Source organism: Parus major, chromosome 23 (assembly GCF_001522545.3).
Source record: "Parus major isolate Abel chromosome 23, Parus_major1.1, whole genome shotgun sequence".
Taxonomy (NCBI): Eukaryota; Metazoa; Chordata; class Aves; order Passeriformes; family Paridae; genus Parus; species Parus major.
Window position 1 is genome coordinate 4,357,023 of NC_031791.1, and position 15,600 is coordinate 4,372,622.

General features: G+C 42.2%; 1 protein-coding gene across 2 annotated transcripts; it reads left to right on the top strand.

Moving 5' to 3' along the window:
* The first annotated feature begins 801 nt into the window (after nt 1-801).
* Nucleotides 802-13,908, top strand: ZMPSTE24 (zinc metallopeptidase STE24). 2 transcript variants are annotated; one of them, XM_015649265.3, is made up of 10 exons: nt 802-951; nt 2,156-2,302; nt 3,652-3,738; nt 4,344-4,460; nt 4,775-4,927; nt 6,876-7,017; nt 9,331-9,491; nt 10,864-10,968; nt 11,648-11,791; nt 12,076-13,908. In XM_015649265.3, exons 1-10 carry the CDS (start codon nt 835-837, stop codon nt 12,298-12,300), a joined length of 1,398 nt encoding a protein of 465 aa, XP_015504751.1. In that variant the 5' UTR covers nt 802-834; the 3' UTR covers nt 12,301-13,908. The 2 variants fall into 2 exon arrangements, with proteins under 2 accessions (XP_015504751.1, XP_015504752.1); XM_015649266.3 differs by lacking the exon at nt 802-951 and adding an exon at nt 996-1,607.
* The last annotated feature ends 1,692 nt before the right edge of the window (nt 13,909-15,600 follow it).

Sequence of the window (15,600 nt, forward strand, 5' to 3'; positions counted from 1 at the left end):
AATGACTAAAAATCCACAGACATGTTCTGTTACACTTTTTGCTGGTAGAAATTAGATAAGTGACTGATACTAAAATGCCACATCTAGAAGTGGCTAAACGTTAACAGCCCTCTTACTGCATCTTTGTCAATTAGGGAGTCCCTGTGCTCTGCATGTCTCGCTTGTCCCCAGCTGCTGGGCGAGCTCTGGATTCCAGCAGCGCCGTGCTGTCCTCACGGAGCATTACACAGACCAAATCTGACGTGCGCGTTTCGGCTTTAAATAAATCAGTAAGTACTGCAGTAGTCAGTGTTAATTTCTGTACTTCTCTTAGTGTTTCTGTAAAAGGTTTTGGACAAGTACTAACGAGGCTTTATATGCATTATTGTGCGCAGTCTGAGTAATTTATACTGAAGAAAAATAATCAAACGTCTTCCCAGATCCTCGCTGTGCTGATACACACACGTGTTTGACCGGGATGGCCGTGCCAGGCGGAGCCGTGCCGGGCGGAGCTGAGCCAGAGCCCACCGCACAGCCCGCCGCCGCCGCCGCCCCTCAACGGAGCCCGCCGCTGCCGCCGTACTTCACGGAGCCCACCGCCCCTCACGGAGCTCGCTGCCGCCACTACCCCTCAGGGCTGCCCCTCACGGAGCCCGCCGCTGCCGCCGTCCCTCACGGAGCCGGCTGCCCCTCACGGAGCCCACCTCCAGCGCCCCTCAGGGCCGCCCCTCACGGAGCCCACCGCCCCTCACGGAGCCCCTCACGGAGCCCGCCGCCGCCGCCCCTCACTGCCGCCCCGCCCTCGGTTCCTCCGGCCGCCAGGCGGCGCCGCAACGTGCGGCGGGTGGAGCGGCTATGGCGCTGTCCGGCGACCTGTGGGCAGAGCTGCCGGCTGAGCGCCGCATCTTCTGCTCCGTCCTGCTCTTCTCGTGGGCCGTCTACCTCTGGGAGGCTTTTCTGGCGCACCGGCAGGTCGGTGAGGTTCTGGCGGGGACGGTGGCTGGTGGGAACGGTCGCTGGCGGGACGGGGCTGTGTCCGGCCCGGCCCGGCCTCACGTGGAGGGTGTCCGGGACCAGGTCCGGAGCCGTGGCCGGGGCTGGAGCCGAAGCCGAGCGATGGGGGGCCTGTCCCCTGCCTGTGGAGGACTCGGCCCTGTCCCGGGGCGCGGCCTCAGGATGGTGGGAACGCTCCCAGTGCGGCTTGGGTGAGCCCGGTAGGGTCACCGGCGGCTCTGCACCTCAGCAGCTCGGTCCTCCTCCCCGGGACAGCTGAGAGAGAGCGGAATGAGCCAAAATGAGGAAACGCGTGAGTTGAAATAACGTCAGTTTAACCGGTGAAGGAAAGAGGAAGGAAGCGCTACAAGCGCTGCATAGGCCGTCATTCAGCACCTCCCCGAGCAGGCGATGCCTGGGCAGCCTCCGAGCGATGGCCACCCTGGAAGGCACATCCCAGCCCTCGCTTCTTATTGCAGAATACAACACAGAGGACGGAGTGTCCCTTTGGTCAGGTCCCGGCTGTCGCCTGCCAGCCGCATCTCCACACACAGCCAGGTGTTTGAGCCCTGCGATCGGGGACCGTGCAGCCTGATGCCCCGGACAGGGGAGAATGTGTTTTGAAATGACAAAGGGTAGGAGCTTTTCCTTAGACAACGGATAAGTATACTGAAACAAGACAGCTGAGGAAAAAGGCTTTTAGTCTTAAAAAATTTTAAAGTGGCAAGTTCTTTACTGAAAATGAAAGAACACCTCGTTTGTGCAGTCACTTTGTAGGTCTGCATTTTGGTGAAGTCACATGGTTTGCACTGGGGGATCTGGTGTTTTCATTCAAAATCAGCTTAGTCGTTAACTGTGGTGCAGTAACATCCTGAGGAAAAATCAGCTTGTGTGATCTGTATTTGAACTACTCAAAATAAGTTATTAAGCCAGCAATTCAGTTCCTGGTTACATCATAATAATTATGCTGCAGTTTTATATTTAGAACTTGATAGAAAACTGGAATTTAGGAATATTTGTTCCTTTGTGTGTTGTTTTTCCTTTATTTTTTAACTTTCTGTGTTGGGCCATGGGATCATTTTATGTGTTACTCTTAAATCTTATTTATCTGCTTTAAAATATTAGGTGTAGACTTTTGAATTTGAATTGAATTTGAATTGAAGTTTCATCTTCAATTTTTCAGAGGCGGGTGTATAGAACAACAACACATGTACCACAGGAACTGGGACAGATCATGGACTCAGAAACATTTGAAAAATCTCGTCTCTATCAGCTGGACAAAAGTACTTTCAGCTTTTGGTCAGGCCTCTATTCAGAGGTCGAGGGCACTGTAAGTACCTTTCATATGATATTTTTCATGTACTCAAACTGTGAAGTGCTTTGGTTCTTAGTGATCACATGCAGCTGAACCATTGGCATTCTGGTGTCTTACAGCAAACACTGAAATTTACATTCTGTTTTTGTTTGTAGCTGTATTTGCTATACAAAAACAAGTAATTATTCAGAAAGCATGTAATTTCTTTCAGCAGTGCTGAGTCATGCTGCACAACTACAATGTTAGCTTACATTTTAATTGTATTCTATAATAGTTTCCATTGAAAAATAATTAAGCAATATGAGAGTTATTTTAAATTGTTAAAATACAGACTTTTCCCTGTGTTTGGAGGAATGCGACTACTTTAGTTTTTGGATAAAATTTAAATAGAATGTAAAAAGAGTAGCCTGTGAGAACAGAGCATACCAGTGGGTACTTCTGAAGTATAAGAAGAACTACACTGGGCAAGTAGCATTTACATAGATGAAAAAACAGAACTGTTAGAACAAAATATTTATGTGTGTGAGTTACAGTCTTAGGAGAAGAGAAACCTCTTCTAACTCACTTCTGAAATGCATTGCTCATCAGTAGCACAAAAAGGAACCCTGAAGAGCTTAGCATTGCAAAGTAAAAAAACTGATTTATACATATAGTAATACATCAGTTGCTAAGAAAGCAAATATAAGATATTTACAAGTTGAGCTGTATGAGAAATGCCAGGCCTGGCTGTGAGCTGCCGTGAGCATTTGCTTCAATAGCTCTAGCTTGGCATTTCTTTGGTGGTGGTGTACCCCAAATGTTCACTCCTTGTTCCTTGGCAGCCAGTATGGCAGGAGATGCTGGGAGCAGACACAAGGAGGAGACCATGAAGCTTTCTTCCAAGTATCTGTAGCAACTCCAGTACTGAAAGTGGAACTGGGTTTTTCTCTGGGCAGGGAATGCAGGTGAACTTCTGCTCTAGGAGAGGAGGGCAGCTCCTCCGCAAGACATATGGATATATGTATATTTTTATATAAATATATACATACGCAACCACAGGGCACAAGGGCTTTAAGGTCTTCATACACTTTATGTCTGAACCAATACAGCTGCAAAGTCTACAGAAAATAGGCTTGGAAATATGCTAGTATTTCACAGGAAAAAAAAATTAATTATCTGCTCTCTACTTCTTTAAAGTAAAAATTAATTATTGTCAGATATTCCAGGCTTGTTTTATCACTGTCAAAATCAGAGGGGTGGCAGAAAGCTAATTATAAAACTTGCCTTATTCACCCTTAACAGGTTCTTATCATGCTGAAATTTTAGTAGACTAAGATGACAGTGTGTTTCATACTGCCTCTGTGGTATGTGGTTTTGTTTTTAAGATGATTCTCCTCTGTGGAGGAATTCCTTTTCTGTGGAAACTGTCTGGTCAGATCTCAGGCCGTGCTGGGTTTGGACCAGAATATGAGGTAAGTAGACTTTAAATTTCTTTGAAAGTATTTTGTCCCTACTGCAATAATAATTTTTATTTTTAAATTGGTATTTAGTTAAAAGTTAGATTTAGCTAAGCTGTAACACAGTAAAAATAACGCGTATTTCCTGGTGTACACAATGACTGTGTGATTCTGAGAACTGGTAACAGTGAAATAGCTTGCTTTTAAATTAGCTTACTAATTAAAACAGCCTTATATGTTGAAAGCAAAGTCTGGTATCTCATTGAGTCAAATGAGGTGGTGGGCTGGGGTTTTGGGAGCTCTTTATTTGAGTGTTTCCTTTTTACTAGTCCTAGAATTGATCTACCTGCACACTGAAAGGGTAAGAAATTTGAGTCTACTGCTTCTGTTACCTTTGTGCTGTAGATGAGGCATGTATCCAAATTTGTGTTCCAAATCTTTAGTAAGCTATTATAGTGAGCAATAATTAGTCATCGTGTACAAGCTAATTCTGTGAATTTATACAGCATCATCTCCTAACCAGTTTCAGTTAAACCACTGACCTAAAAGCCATTTTTAACACCCAGAATATTTGTTAGTATGGATCAGTAAATATCAGGTGGGTTTTTTTTGTTTTTTAGATTGTTCAGTCATTGGTATTTCTGCTGCTTGCAACACTCTTCAGTGCAGTGACTGGTCTCCCGTGGAGTTTATATAATACATTTGTCATAGAAGAGAAACATGGCTTCAATCAACAGGTAATGCAGAGAGCACTTGTACTGACCAAATTGGTTCAGATTGATTAGATAGGCTGGTCCTTTAATGAGTGTGCAACACAAATTAATGGTTTGGGTCAGGCCTTACTAAGGAAGAGTGCATCTACATGGGCTTGAGTCTGTGTGGTTGTAAGGAGCTACTAGGGGAGCTCCTCTTTGAATGACTCTGATTTTCTTATGACACTGGCACTGCTGTTTTGCCATTTGTCTTAAGTGAAGGGATCAGTTCACTAACCAGAGTGGCATGTAATATTTACATTGATATATCACTGATATAATTTATCCTTTCTTTGCAGACACTGGGTTTTTTTTTTAAGGATGCTATCAAGAAGTTTGTCGTGACTCAGTGTATTCTGTTGCCAGTGACATCCCTTCTGCTTTACATTATTAAAATAGGGGGAGACTACTTTTTTATCTATGCCTGGCTCTTCACGTTAGTTGTTTCCTTGGTGAGTATGAAAGGATGTTTGGGTTTCTTCAGACTCCAGCTTACTGGCATGGCTCAGCATGCTGACCATGGCTGAAAGGAAATGAAGAAAAATCTAAAACTCCTGGGAATTTTAATGTCTACAAACTTTAACAGAGTGTCTTGCTCTCAATGTACTTGTTCAGGAATAATAGCTCATATTAGTTGTCTACATTATTGTCATCTATATCTAACCTATTTAGTAATGGAGTGTCTTCATCAATTGAAAGATAAACACTGATAAAGCTTTAGAATATGTACTGGAAATACTATGTGGTGATTTGTTTTCCTTTCTTGTAAGTATAGAGGCGAGAACCAGAACATGTGCAGCTGAAGCCATGTTCCTCTCTCTCACTCTCCTATCACAAATTAGTATTTGATTTTTGCTCTGCCTGCAACTTCCTGCTGAGCTGTCCACATAGATTTTGTCCTGAGGTGCTACAGATACTTTAGAACTAGATATAACAGGGGTTGGTCTATCTTTTATACAACAAAAGCTTGAAAATAAAACATCTTGGCAGAGCTGCAAACTTCTGTATTGAAAGAACACTTAGCACTCCTGGCTCACTCTTCTCCTCTGGGCCTTCTCCACCCCTGAGGGTTAAGTGCATGCTTAGACAATTGGTGTGTTGCCACCTCATTGCAATTTTATAGAATTTCAGGCCTTAATGTGTTTTAACAGCCTTTGAAATGTCCTAAAATCATCCTATGACGTATTAGATTTACCCTTTAGGGCCTAGTTTAGGGAAAAATTCCAGTTCCATACCTCTGTAACCAGAATTAGAGTTGCATCCTCCTACTAGTCTGTTATGCCTGCTGATATCAAGGCATTACACAAAGATCTGAGATAAAACCTTAAAATTAGTCCCCACATGCTATATGGTCTGAAACACTAGTATGGACTGAAAAGCTGATTTCTACTTTATGAAATACCCTCCTACACCTTCTGCAAAATATCTGCAGAGGTTTAAGCCCCTAAAAATTGCAGTAACAAAAATAACTCATTTTTAGTGGTGTTTTATATTTATGCCCTTGCTTGCTGTGAATTTGCAAAAGTCAGTTTTTCTGATTTTCGATTTCATTGAACTTTTTCAACAGTGCACACACTGTCAAAACTCCACATATTTTTTTTCAGTGAAATAAAACATATCAAGATCATTTTGAAGTTAATGTTGATGTCCATTTGCCTCTCACATCCTGTTCCTTTTTTGCTAACCAGAATTTAAACTTTTAAAATAAATAAATAAAAGTAATTTTGTGGTGATCTAGAGTGTGAGGAAAGGAAGTACAGTTTTCCTTTCCATCACTTTATTCTAGTTCTGGCTTTCTCAACTGGGCTGCAGCTGATGGCGGTTTGAAATGATGCAGGTGCACTGTAGTGATGGTTTTAGGTCAAGGCTGTTAGTCATTGTGGAGCCAGAGGCATCAGGCAGACAACTTCCTCAGCCCTGCAGTCAGCTGGGACATGGAAAGAAAAGAGGGGACATGAAATTTCTTGCCTCTTTTTAAACAGTTGTTTTGCAAGTTAATAGGAATTAGTCCCACTTCTTCTATCTCCTGGTTCCTTCATGTCTGCAGCTGAGTATGAAACACTTCAAAGCTTTCCAGGATTGGTGTAATACGTGGAAGTGACAACTTGGCAATGATGAGCTCCCAGCTGCCCAGAGGCCTTGTCCTCTGCACTGTTCACACCAGTTCTGCTCAAGGTGTTGATGTAGCCTGTGTAGGTGGTTTGTGCACAGTTTGCTGAACTGTGGACTGGCCACCAGACAAATCAGCCCATAGAGAGCCTGGCTCTAGATCCCACTTCACACAGGAAGCTTTCCCAAGTGTTTTTTCTGAAATTGCGCCCTCTTTTGGACCTTTTTGTTCCACCTTTAGTAGTAAACACATTTGCATGCCCTGTTGTTAATATCTGCATGTGTTTACAGGTGCTTGTTACAATCTATGCAGACTATATTGCACCTTTGTTTGATAAATTCATTCCGCTTCCGGAGGGAGAGCTCAAGCAGCAAATTGAAACAATGGCAAAGAGCATTGACTTCCCATTGACTAAGGTGTATGTTGTTGAAGGTGAGGCTTTGTTATTTTTTTAAATAAAAAGGCTTTGTCATTTTAAATTTGTGGGGTTTTAGCATTGTTTGTGGATGCTGTAGTAGGGCAGTTGCTTGCGTTACTCAGATACTGCAATACTAGCCAAGGTCTGTAGCATTTTCCTGGTCTTTTTCCTGAAGCTCAATTCACAGCCTGAACTCATCCTCTGGTTGGAAGCATTTTCCTGGGTCTGTGGAGTGGAAATACACAGCTCAGTCAGGAGTGGAAGCACAAAAGAATTCAAGATTACAATTTTAGAACTGTGAAACAAAGGCAATAGCTTTTTAATTTTTCTAGTCTCAGTTTAGCCTTGTCTCAAAGTCCTTGGTAAAACAATTGAAAAAGTATTGAAAATTAAAAATACCTACTTCTTGAGATGTTCACAGGGATGGTTTCTTATACTGTATCTGGATGGTCTCACACCTTCTACTTGAGACTAATTATTTTCACTTTCTAATACTGACTTTCTCATCTTTTTTTCTCAGGTCATGGAATATAACATGGAGCATGTCAGCTGCCATGTAACTTCAATTCCATGTTCATGGAGTACTTTACTGTTTGACATTTCCGCTATTACTTATTTTGCTCCTGTCTGAACTTGATTTCAGGGGCTTCCCCAAATTTTTTTTGGTTTGTGCACCACCTGTGAGGCTCAGAGGCATTTTTATTTACTTTGTGAAAGCAGTATGAGATTGCATAAAGACCTAAAATGATAGAAGTTTGCTGTTTGAGAGGGTGTTGAAGGCTTTATCTAGCCTAGAAGCTGTGACTCAAAGCTTTGGACTGGTCAGATCCTGCCAGTGTTGTCCCTCAGTGCTGCTCAGAACCACTGACACACTTGGGACACATGAAACTCTTTTCAAGCCGAGCTAAAGCTTTCCAAGCTTGAGAGTCAGTGCAGAGTGTTGTGCTGCAGCTTCCCCAAATGCATTGCCAGCTGTGTCCCAGCTTTTAACAATGGGAAAAGTACCATGAACCAGTTGTTGGTCCTGCAGCCCCTGTGCAGTGTCCTGCACTGACCTCAGCATGTCTGCTTAAGTGGCAGGGGGCTGCAGTGGAGGCTGCCAAACCTCCAAATACTGCCCCTCCTCACCCCCTCCCCACTTTAATTTTTCTTTTTTTTTTTGTAGAATTCTTAAGAATGTTAAGCCAGCACCATTCCCTTTTGACACAGGTGATTGAATGTGGGAGCATCTTTTTACTGGTGTTTTTCTGCATTCTCATTTGGCTCTTCTCGCTCTAGAACTAACTTCTTAGTAAAATGTGCCACCAAGTCCTTTACCTTCAGAGTTCATTCTGTAAGAGGCAGATTACAAAGGTTTTTTCTACACCAGCATTTAGTGAAGGATGAAGATTTTTATTGCATACAGATGAAAGGAAACCTTACTATCCTGTTGCTATTCAGATTTCTTCACTGGGAAGGGACCAGATGCTGAGGCATCATACTCTGACCAGTGTCTTCCTCTGTTAATGTTGTGGTTTGATGCTCAAGGTCACAATGACCATCTACAGGTTGACTTCCAGTGGAGCAATGGATATTTGTGTCCTAAGAGGTTTCTGCAGTTCATACATTTATACTGAGTGTTTTAGGGCAGGTGCCTTCCAACTTACCCTTTGCTGCAAAAAACCCAGGGGATTCCTCTTCTGCTCTCTTAGAGACAGTTTTCAATCCTGATGTTGCAACAGCTTCTGTCCATAAGAAAAAACAAGCTTTTTAATCAACTGAAATTCTCCACATTTCATGGAAAGAGATGAGTTTCTTGGGCCTAGGTTTATTGACAGCAGAAACAATCCATGACTGACCTGATCTAGATAAAGGTAGCTGTACAAAATGGCCTATTGCAAACAAAAATAGTATTGAGGAACTGTGTTATCTGTAATTCATCTCTTCTTATCTGTTTCTAAAGTCTTCATATTTATCTGTTTCCATTCATTTTTGCTGGCACATTTGAAAGAATTCTATATAACTTGGCACAGGTTCTTTGCCGGGAGCAGTGTCAGTGTAGAATGTTCTTTCCACTCTAAATCTGAAATTGCAATAGAATTTGATTTTATTCTTGGGCATTAGATGTTTACAACTGCTCTTATGGTTTTAGTGCTTTTAGTAATTACATGCTACATTTCTCTATGGGAGTCATCATTGCTTAGATTTTAGAATATGCCTCAGCTTCCAAACAGATCTGCCTGAGTTTGGCTACTGTTCATTTGGGGACTCTGAGAATTCCTCTGGAAGAATCTGGTCTGTGTTTGTCAGTGCATGGGATTATTCAGATTATGGTCTTTCCCCATCAGGTTCTAAGCGTTCCTCCCATAGCAATGCTTATTTCTATGGATTCTTCAAGAATAAGCGGATAGTACTCTTCGACACACTCCTGGAAGACTATTCTGCTCTGAACAAAGAACCAGCAGAAGGAGAAGATGGTGAGAATGAAGAAACAAAGTCTAAAACCAAAGTGAGTTTTTCCTTCATTGTGTTGTTTATATTAATTTCTTGGTGAGATATTCCCTTGTGTTTTCTAATGTGTTTTAAAGGTCCTGAGTAAGTTGCTAAAACCCAAACCCTAATGATTTCAACACCAAAGTATGCCTGGTTTGCTAATTGGAATTTCTGGGGCTGTGTGAGTTGTGTGGATAGCACCAAAGACTGTAAAAACCCACAGGGCACTTAGCAAAACATTAGTTCCCTGCATGTAAAAACTAGATCTTCCCTGTAATTCTTTGAATAAGGGACCTGTTCAGGGTTTTAGCTCATCATCTTTTGGGACTGCCATAACAAAACTTCCCTTTGAAGGAAATACTTAGTGTGTCATTTGCATGCCTTTTACTGAAAACATGCAAAAACATGCAGTTTTTGGTGTGGGAGGCACAGATAGAGTGCACATGTGCATCCTCCCATGCCCTGCTCAAGAACAGGATGGTGGCCTGGCACTGGCCTCTCCTTTGAAGTGCAGCTGCACATCATGAGTCTGCTGGAACAGCTGTTGTGGCCTCAGAAGAGTATGACAATGACTAAAGCTAATAGAATACTTTCTGAATAACCTGAAGGAGTTATTCTGAGAAAAACAAATGGCTTTATGCAAGGTTAGGCCAATGTCTAGATTGTTGTTCAGTCCAGTTTCTGTTCCTTGACACCACGGTAGTGGTGCCCAGGGTTTTGTTTGGAAAATACAAGAAGTGGGTGGTGAGAGGAGAGGATGTTGAGCTCACCTGATCTAGTCATAATGAGAGTCTGTATTCCATTTCAACAGGTTCTTCAGCCTTTGTGTTTGCTTCTGACTTGCTAATGGATCTTTGAAGGTGCAGATGTCCTTCCTAATTATAGCTTTAAGGCTATATAGGGCTTTTTGAAGAGGACAGTTCTTTTTAAAAGGAGCAGTACTGCCTTGGGAGGAAGGCTGCATGTTAAGTGTTGAAGGAAAGTAGAAACAGGGCTTTGCTTTGAATTCTTCTCTGAAAGTCTGCAGCTCTGAATACCTGTTTCCAGTGTAATGCTTTCCTTGAGTAAAGAAACAGGATGAGAAGGGATAGGAGAGTGTTTGGAAGGCAAATCTTCCAGTGTCCTTTCAGGTTTGCATCAGTCTGCATACACAGAAATAAGAGAACACCACCTCATAGTAGAAATCTTCTTAACCTTAAAATATTATATTCCTGTAAGTATCTTTGTGAAAAAAGCTCAGCAAGAAGTTATATGTGTGTGTTTCTGGTATTAGAGGGAATGGCCTGATCTAGGGACACTTAAGTGATCAAGGAAAAAGCAAATGAGTAAAATTTATTTGGTTGTGTTCAGACATACCTGACAATTATTCTGCTTTGTTATTCCCTCAGAATAAGAAACAAGGATGTAAAAATGAAGAAGTTCTGGCTGTACTCGGTCATGAATTGGGTCACTGGAAACTAGGTCATACTGTCAAAAATATAATCATCAGCCAGGTAAGTTATTTTAAACTGTTTTTTTCCCTGGAGCATCTGTAATTACAGCTGTTTCCAAATGCCCTCTTCCAGATTTGTTAGTGTATTCACCTGATACACTGTGTGACAGAGAGCTGGTCTGTATCACAGCCATCCTTCTTTTCTGTTGCTCTTGTTTCAATAACAAACAATATTCTGGAACCTTCCATTTTACTCTAAAAAGACCAAACAACCACTTGGATAGCTAATCACCCTCTCTAGAGAACTTGCTAAGGCATGGTCCTGCCTCTTGGCTCTGAAAAGCCAGGCAAGCACAATGCTTGTACATGACCCTGCACAGCTTAGATGGAAGCACAGATTGTTTCCAGGAACAGAAGCACAACACAGCACAGACACATTTTGTTTAGCTTTAAACTTTTCAGAACCTATGCTTAATTCCAAGGAATTCCCATACTCCCTCCTCACTTCTTGCCTTTTCATCTCCCTTCATTACTTGTTTTTTGCTCACTGACAGAAAATAATGGTTCTTCTACTGCTGCATTTTCAGAAAGCGGGTAAAGACCGACTGTTCCTCTCTGTATATTAGTTCAAAAGTAATCTATTTGTTTTTTTTTTACAGTGGCATCCATGTGCAAATTTATAATGTGATGTTATGTAATGACTTACCCTAATCAAGAATGGTTTTTTTTCTTTTCTCCAGATGAATTCCTTCCTTTGCTTCTTCTTGTTTGCTGTGCTAATTGGTCAAAAAGAACTCTTTGCCGCATTTGGTTTCTATGACACCCAGCCTACCCTGATAGGCTTGATGATTATTTTCCAGTTCATTTTTTCACCTTACAATGAGGTAATTTGCTTTCAAGACATAGACACTGAAGTATCATCCTATTTAAATAATGATTCTGTTTTGTCAGGGGAAGTTTGAAGGGGCTGTATTGATAATCAGGCTTAGTGCTGTATGTTGGGTAGCACTCCCAGTTTCTGGTGTGGCTTGGATAAAGCTTAGTGAGATCAGTCTGCAGCCACAGCGACATGTGGGATGTGGGAAGCTAGATGTGGTATTTACTGGCACTGAAGGAATCTGCAGAGAGCTGAATTTTAAAATAATTTTTAATGCATTTCTCTCCATAGGTTCTCTCATTTTGTTTGACTGTATTAAGCCGAAGATTTGAGTTTCAAGCAGATGCATTTGCCAAGGAACTTGGGAAGGCTAAAGACCTATATTCTGCTTTGATCAAGCTAAACAAAGATAATTTAGGATTCCCTGTTTCTGACTGGATCTTTTCAATGTGGCATTACTCCCACCCACCCCTTTTAGAAAGACTTCAGGCCTTGAAAGATGCAAAACAAGAGTGACAGCAATGATTGCTGGTTCAGAGACAGTGCTTCCATCTCAGAAGCAAAGTTCAGAGCTGCTTTTTAATTTTTTTTAAATAGATAATGCAAATTAAGTGCGCTGTTAACAGCACCACAGATCTGAGTATCCTGAAACAGGTATTAAATTATAAATGACTTATTTTTAACAAAAACAAAACTGTGGAACATAATTTAGAACAAGTGCTGGGTGAAGACCTTCCCCCACACCCGCCACACTGACTTTTATTTCCATATCATAGCATAGACTTTTAAAGGGAGGAAAACAAGTGTAGACTTCAAAGCACCTTTTTCTTCAGTTTGTGTATGCCTTGAACATTGCTTTTGATCCTTTTTCTATTCTCAGCACTCTGTGAACCTTCCCAGTCTCACCCTCTTCACAGTGAAGAGGCTTTGGGTGACTTGATTTCCTGTATAATGATACTTGTGCTTGCCAGTGTGTTTTTAAAAGCTGAATGCAGCTGTAGGCTTTTCTCCTGCATTCATGTCTGTCATAATAATAAATGCTACTTAATAAAACCTTCTTTCTCTGAAGTGTGGGAAGAAGGATGAATTATAGCTGAGAAAATTTACCACGTCTTCCTTGAAAATGAGCACTAGGTGGTGTTTAGTAGCATCGTAGTGGGATTAGGCTGCTCCTATTGCCCACAGTGCTGCTGGGGTATGGAAGGATGTTACAGAGGATCAGAACAGGACCCACACGTTTGAGAAAATTGCTAATTGTCTCTTGTTCTCTCTTTTTCCACATCTTAGTTCCTCCATTTCTGTTGTACTTTGCCTAGATTTTTTGTGTATATGGAAGTGTCCAGTTGCTCAGCTAGTGTATCAGAGCCATACTTTGATTCTGAGGGGGCTTATCCTCCATTCCATTGAGGGTTTTTTCATTAATTTGATTCCAGCTGAAATAGTAGTGTTGGCATATTTATTCTTCATCATTGTTCTTATATATAAAAATTCTTAGATATTAAAAGCCCAGGAAACAGTTTGCCCACATCAGTTATTGAAGAACAAAGTGGGTAAACATGGAAGTGGCTTCAGCATTGATTATCTCTGACTTTTCTGATGAAAAATAGGATTCTATTTACTTTTGTTGAAGTAAAAATAAAAGTAAAATATAAGTTTGCATGTGCATACAAATGTTTTAACCAGCCTGAATATACATCCTCCATATATGAATCAGATTTTCTGTCTGCAGTAAATTAAAAAGTTCTGCTCAGCTCTGTACAAAGAGAGAAGTCATCAAAGCAAATTGTCATTGTTTCACATGTTGGAATATTCTCATATATTTTATTGTTGGCTTACATTTGTTTTTCTGATCATAGGGAAAAATGCCTTATAAGATGATGGGCACAATGATGTCTTGGGTGAAACAAGATGTTGCTGAAAGCCCTTTGTATGCCTTATTCTAATTGTGTTTATACCCCAACATATATGGAGCTAAACTACAGATACGGATTTAGGAGCCAGTTTTACAAATCTGGAAAGCCTATATTTGTCATGTTAACTGTATTTAATAAAAGGCCCTCAAAAATAAAAGCATTAACTTCAATCTATCAATTCAGAAGAATAAATGTGTCAAGTTTTGAATGAGATGTTGGCTGGTGTAAAGCTATGGAAAACATGTTAAGTGTGCTTTGAGAAAATCATTTGTCTCATCCATTAGGTAAAACTTGTATGCAAAAATGAATTTTCTGGCTATTTCAGGAGTTTGGGTAAATGCAAACAAAAGGAGATTAAAGTGTGAAGATGAAAGAAATGCGAGTTCCTATGGAAGCATGAAATATTTAAAATACCTGGCTCACAGGTGAAGGTAGTGTTTTTATAGCAATTGCCTCTTACACCCTTTTCTTCCCCATCAGTGCTTAGTCATCTCTGCAGTTCTTCTAGCTGGATGTCACATATAACTACTGAACAAGGTTTCAGAGTTGGTTCCATTCTGCTCCAGTTACTTCTCAGTACTGCAATTGTCAGTGTGTGCTGCTCAGCTTCTACCTGCCCACATTTCTACTGGGCAGCTGGAGTGCATCAGCTACATCTTGCAGAGCTTCTATAGCCTCAAAATGCTTCCTGTCTCCCTGAGAATGGTCAAAATTACACTGAAATCTTCCTGTGCAACTTCTGCCTTCCCAGGTACCTGAATGCTCCCACAGTGTCTATATAGCCATATGGCCAGCACCTGTTTCATGACAAAGCCACCATCCCTTTCAGGAAATGACCAGTTTTAAGGAAAGAAGCAAGAAAATTAGTGAGCGTGCATTTAGTTGTCTGTTACCTTTTGCAAATACTCTTCAGGTACTCAAGGGACCCTAGAGCAGAACATCTCTGGCATCTGTGGGACTGCCGGGCATTCACCATCAGAGTCCTGTACAAAGGCTGGAGCTTTGCCTTCCTGTTTCCTGCCTTAGCAGTTTTTCCTGCAGGTCTAAGTAGAAACCTGAGAGAAGATATGCTGAGGAAAAGTGCCAGATCTTGAAAGGTGACAGAAGGACTAAAACTGAATCCTTTGTGAACATGAAGCTTGATGTGTCTTGGTAACGTGTGCTGGCAGCCAAGAGACAGCCAGTGCCCTGGGCTGGTCCCCAGCAGGGATGGTGTCTCCAGCTCTGGTATCTCCAATACAAGAAAGGCCTGTTGGAATGTCCAAAGGAGGCCACAGAGATGCTGGAGCCCCTCTGCTCTGGAGACAGGCTGGAAGAGCTGAGGGTGGTCAGCTGGAGAAGGCTCCAGGGAGACCTTAGAGCCCCTTCCAGGACCTAAAGGAGCTCCAAGAGAGCTGAGAGGGACTTTGGACAATAGCCCTGAGTGACAGACAGGACAGGGAGGGATGGCTTTAAGCTGAAGGAAGGTAGATTTAGATCAGATATTATGAAGAAATTCTTTACTGAAGGACAATTGGCACAGGTTGCCCAGAGAAGCTGTGGCTGCCCATCCCTGAAAGTGTCCGGGTTGGACAGGGCTTGAAGCAACCTGGTATAGTGGAAAGTATCCTTGCCCATGTTTTAGGATGAGCTTTAAGGTCCCTTGCAATCCAAACCATTCCGTGATGAAATAGGCATAAACGTCTCCCTTTCAAAGTGTTCCAAGGGCCTCCATTTCTTCACACAGGGCTGTTGGAGCCGCAGGGCTCCTTACTGCTGCCAGCAGGTGCTGCTGCTGTGCACGTGGCTCGGGTGTGCAGGCTGGGGAGCGGTGGGATCGCTGTGTGTGCGGGTGGGTTTGCGATGGCCGGGAGCGCCGTGCGAGGCCGGGGCCCGCTCGGGGCCTGCCCGGGGAGCGGCGGTG

Excerpts from the sequence above, each read along its gene's own strand:
- ZMPSTE24 (XM_015649265.3), top strand. The coding sequence starts at position 835 with ATGGCGCTGTCCGGCGACCTGTGGGCAGAGCTGCCGGCTGAGCGCCGC. Across the intron at positions 4,461-4,774 it reads AACATGGCTTCAATCAACAG|ACACTGGGTTTTTTTTTTAA; the intron begins GTAATGCAGAGA and ends CTTTCTTTGCAG. Across the intron at positions 11,792-12,075 it reads TTTTTTCACCTTACAATGAG|GTTCTCTCATTTTGTTTGAC; the intron begins GTAATTTGCTTT and ends TTCTCTCCATAG.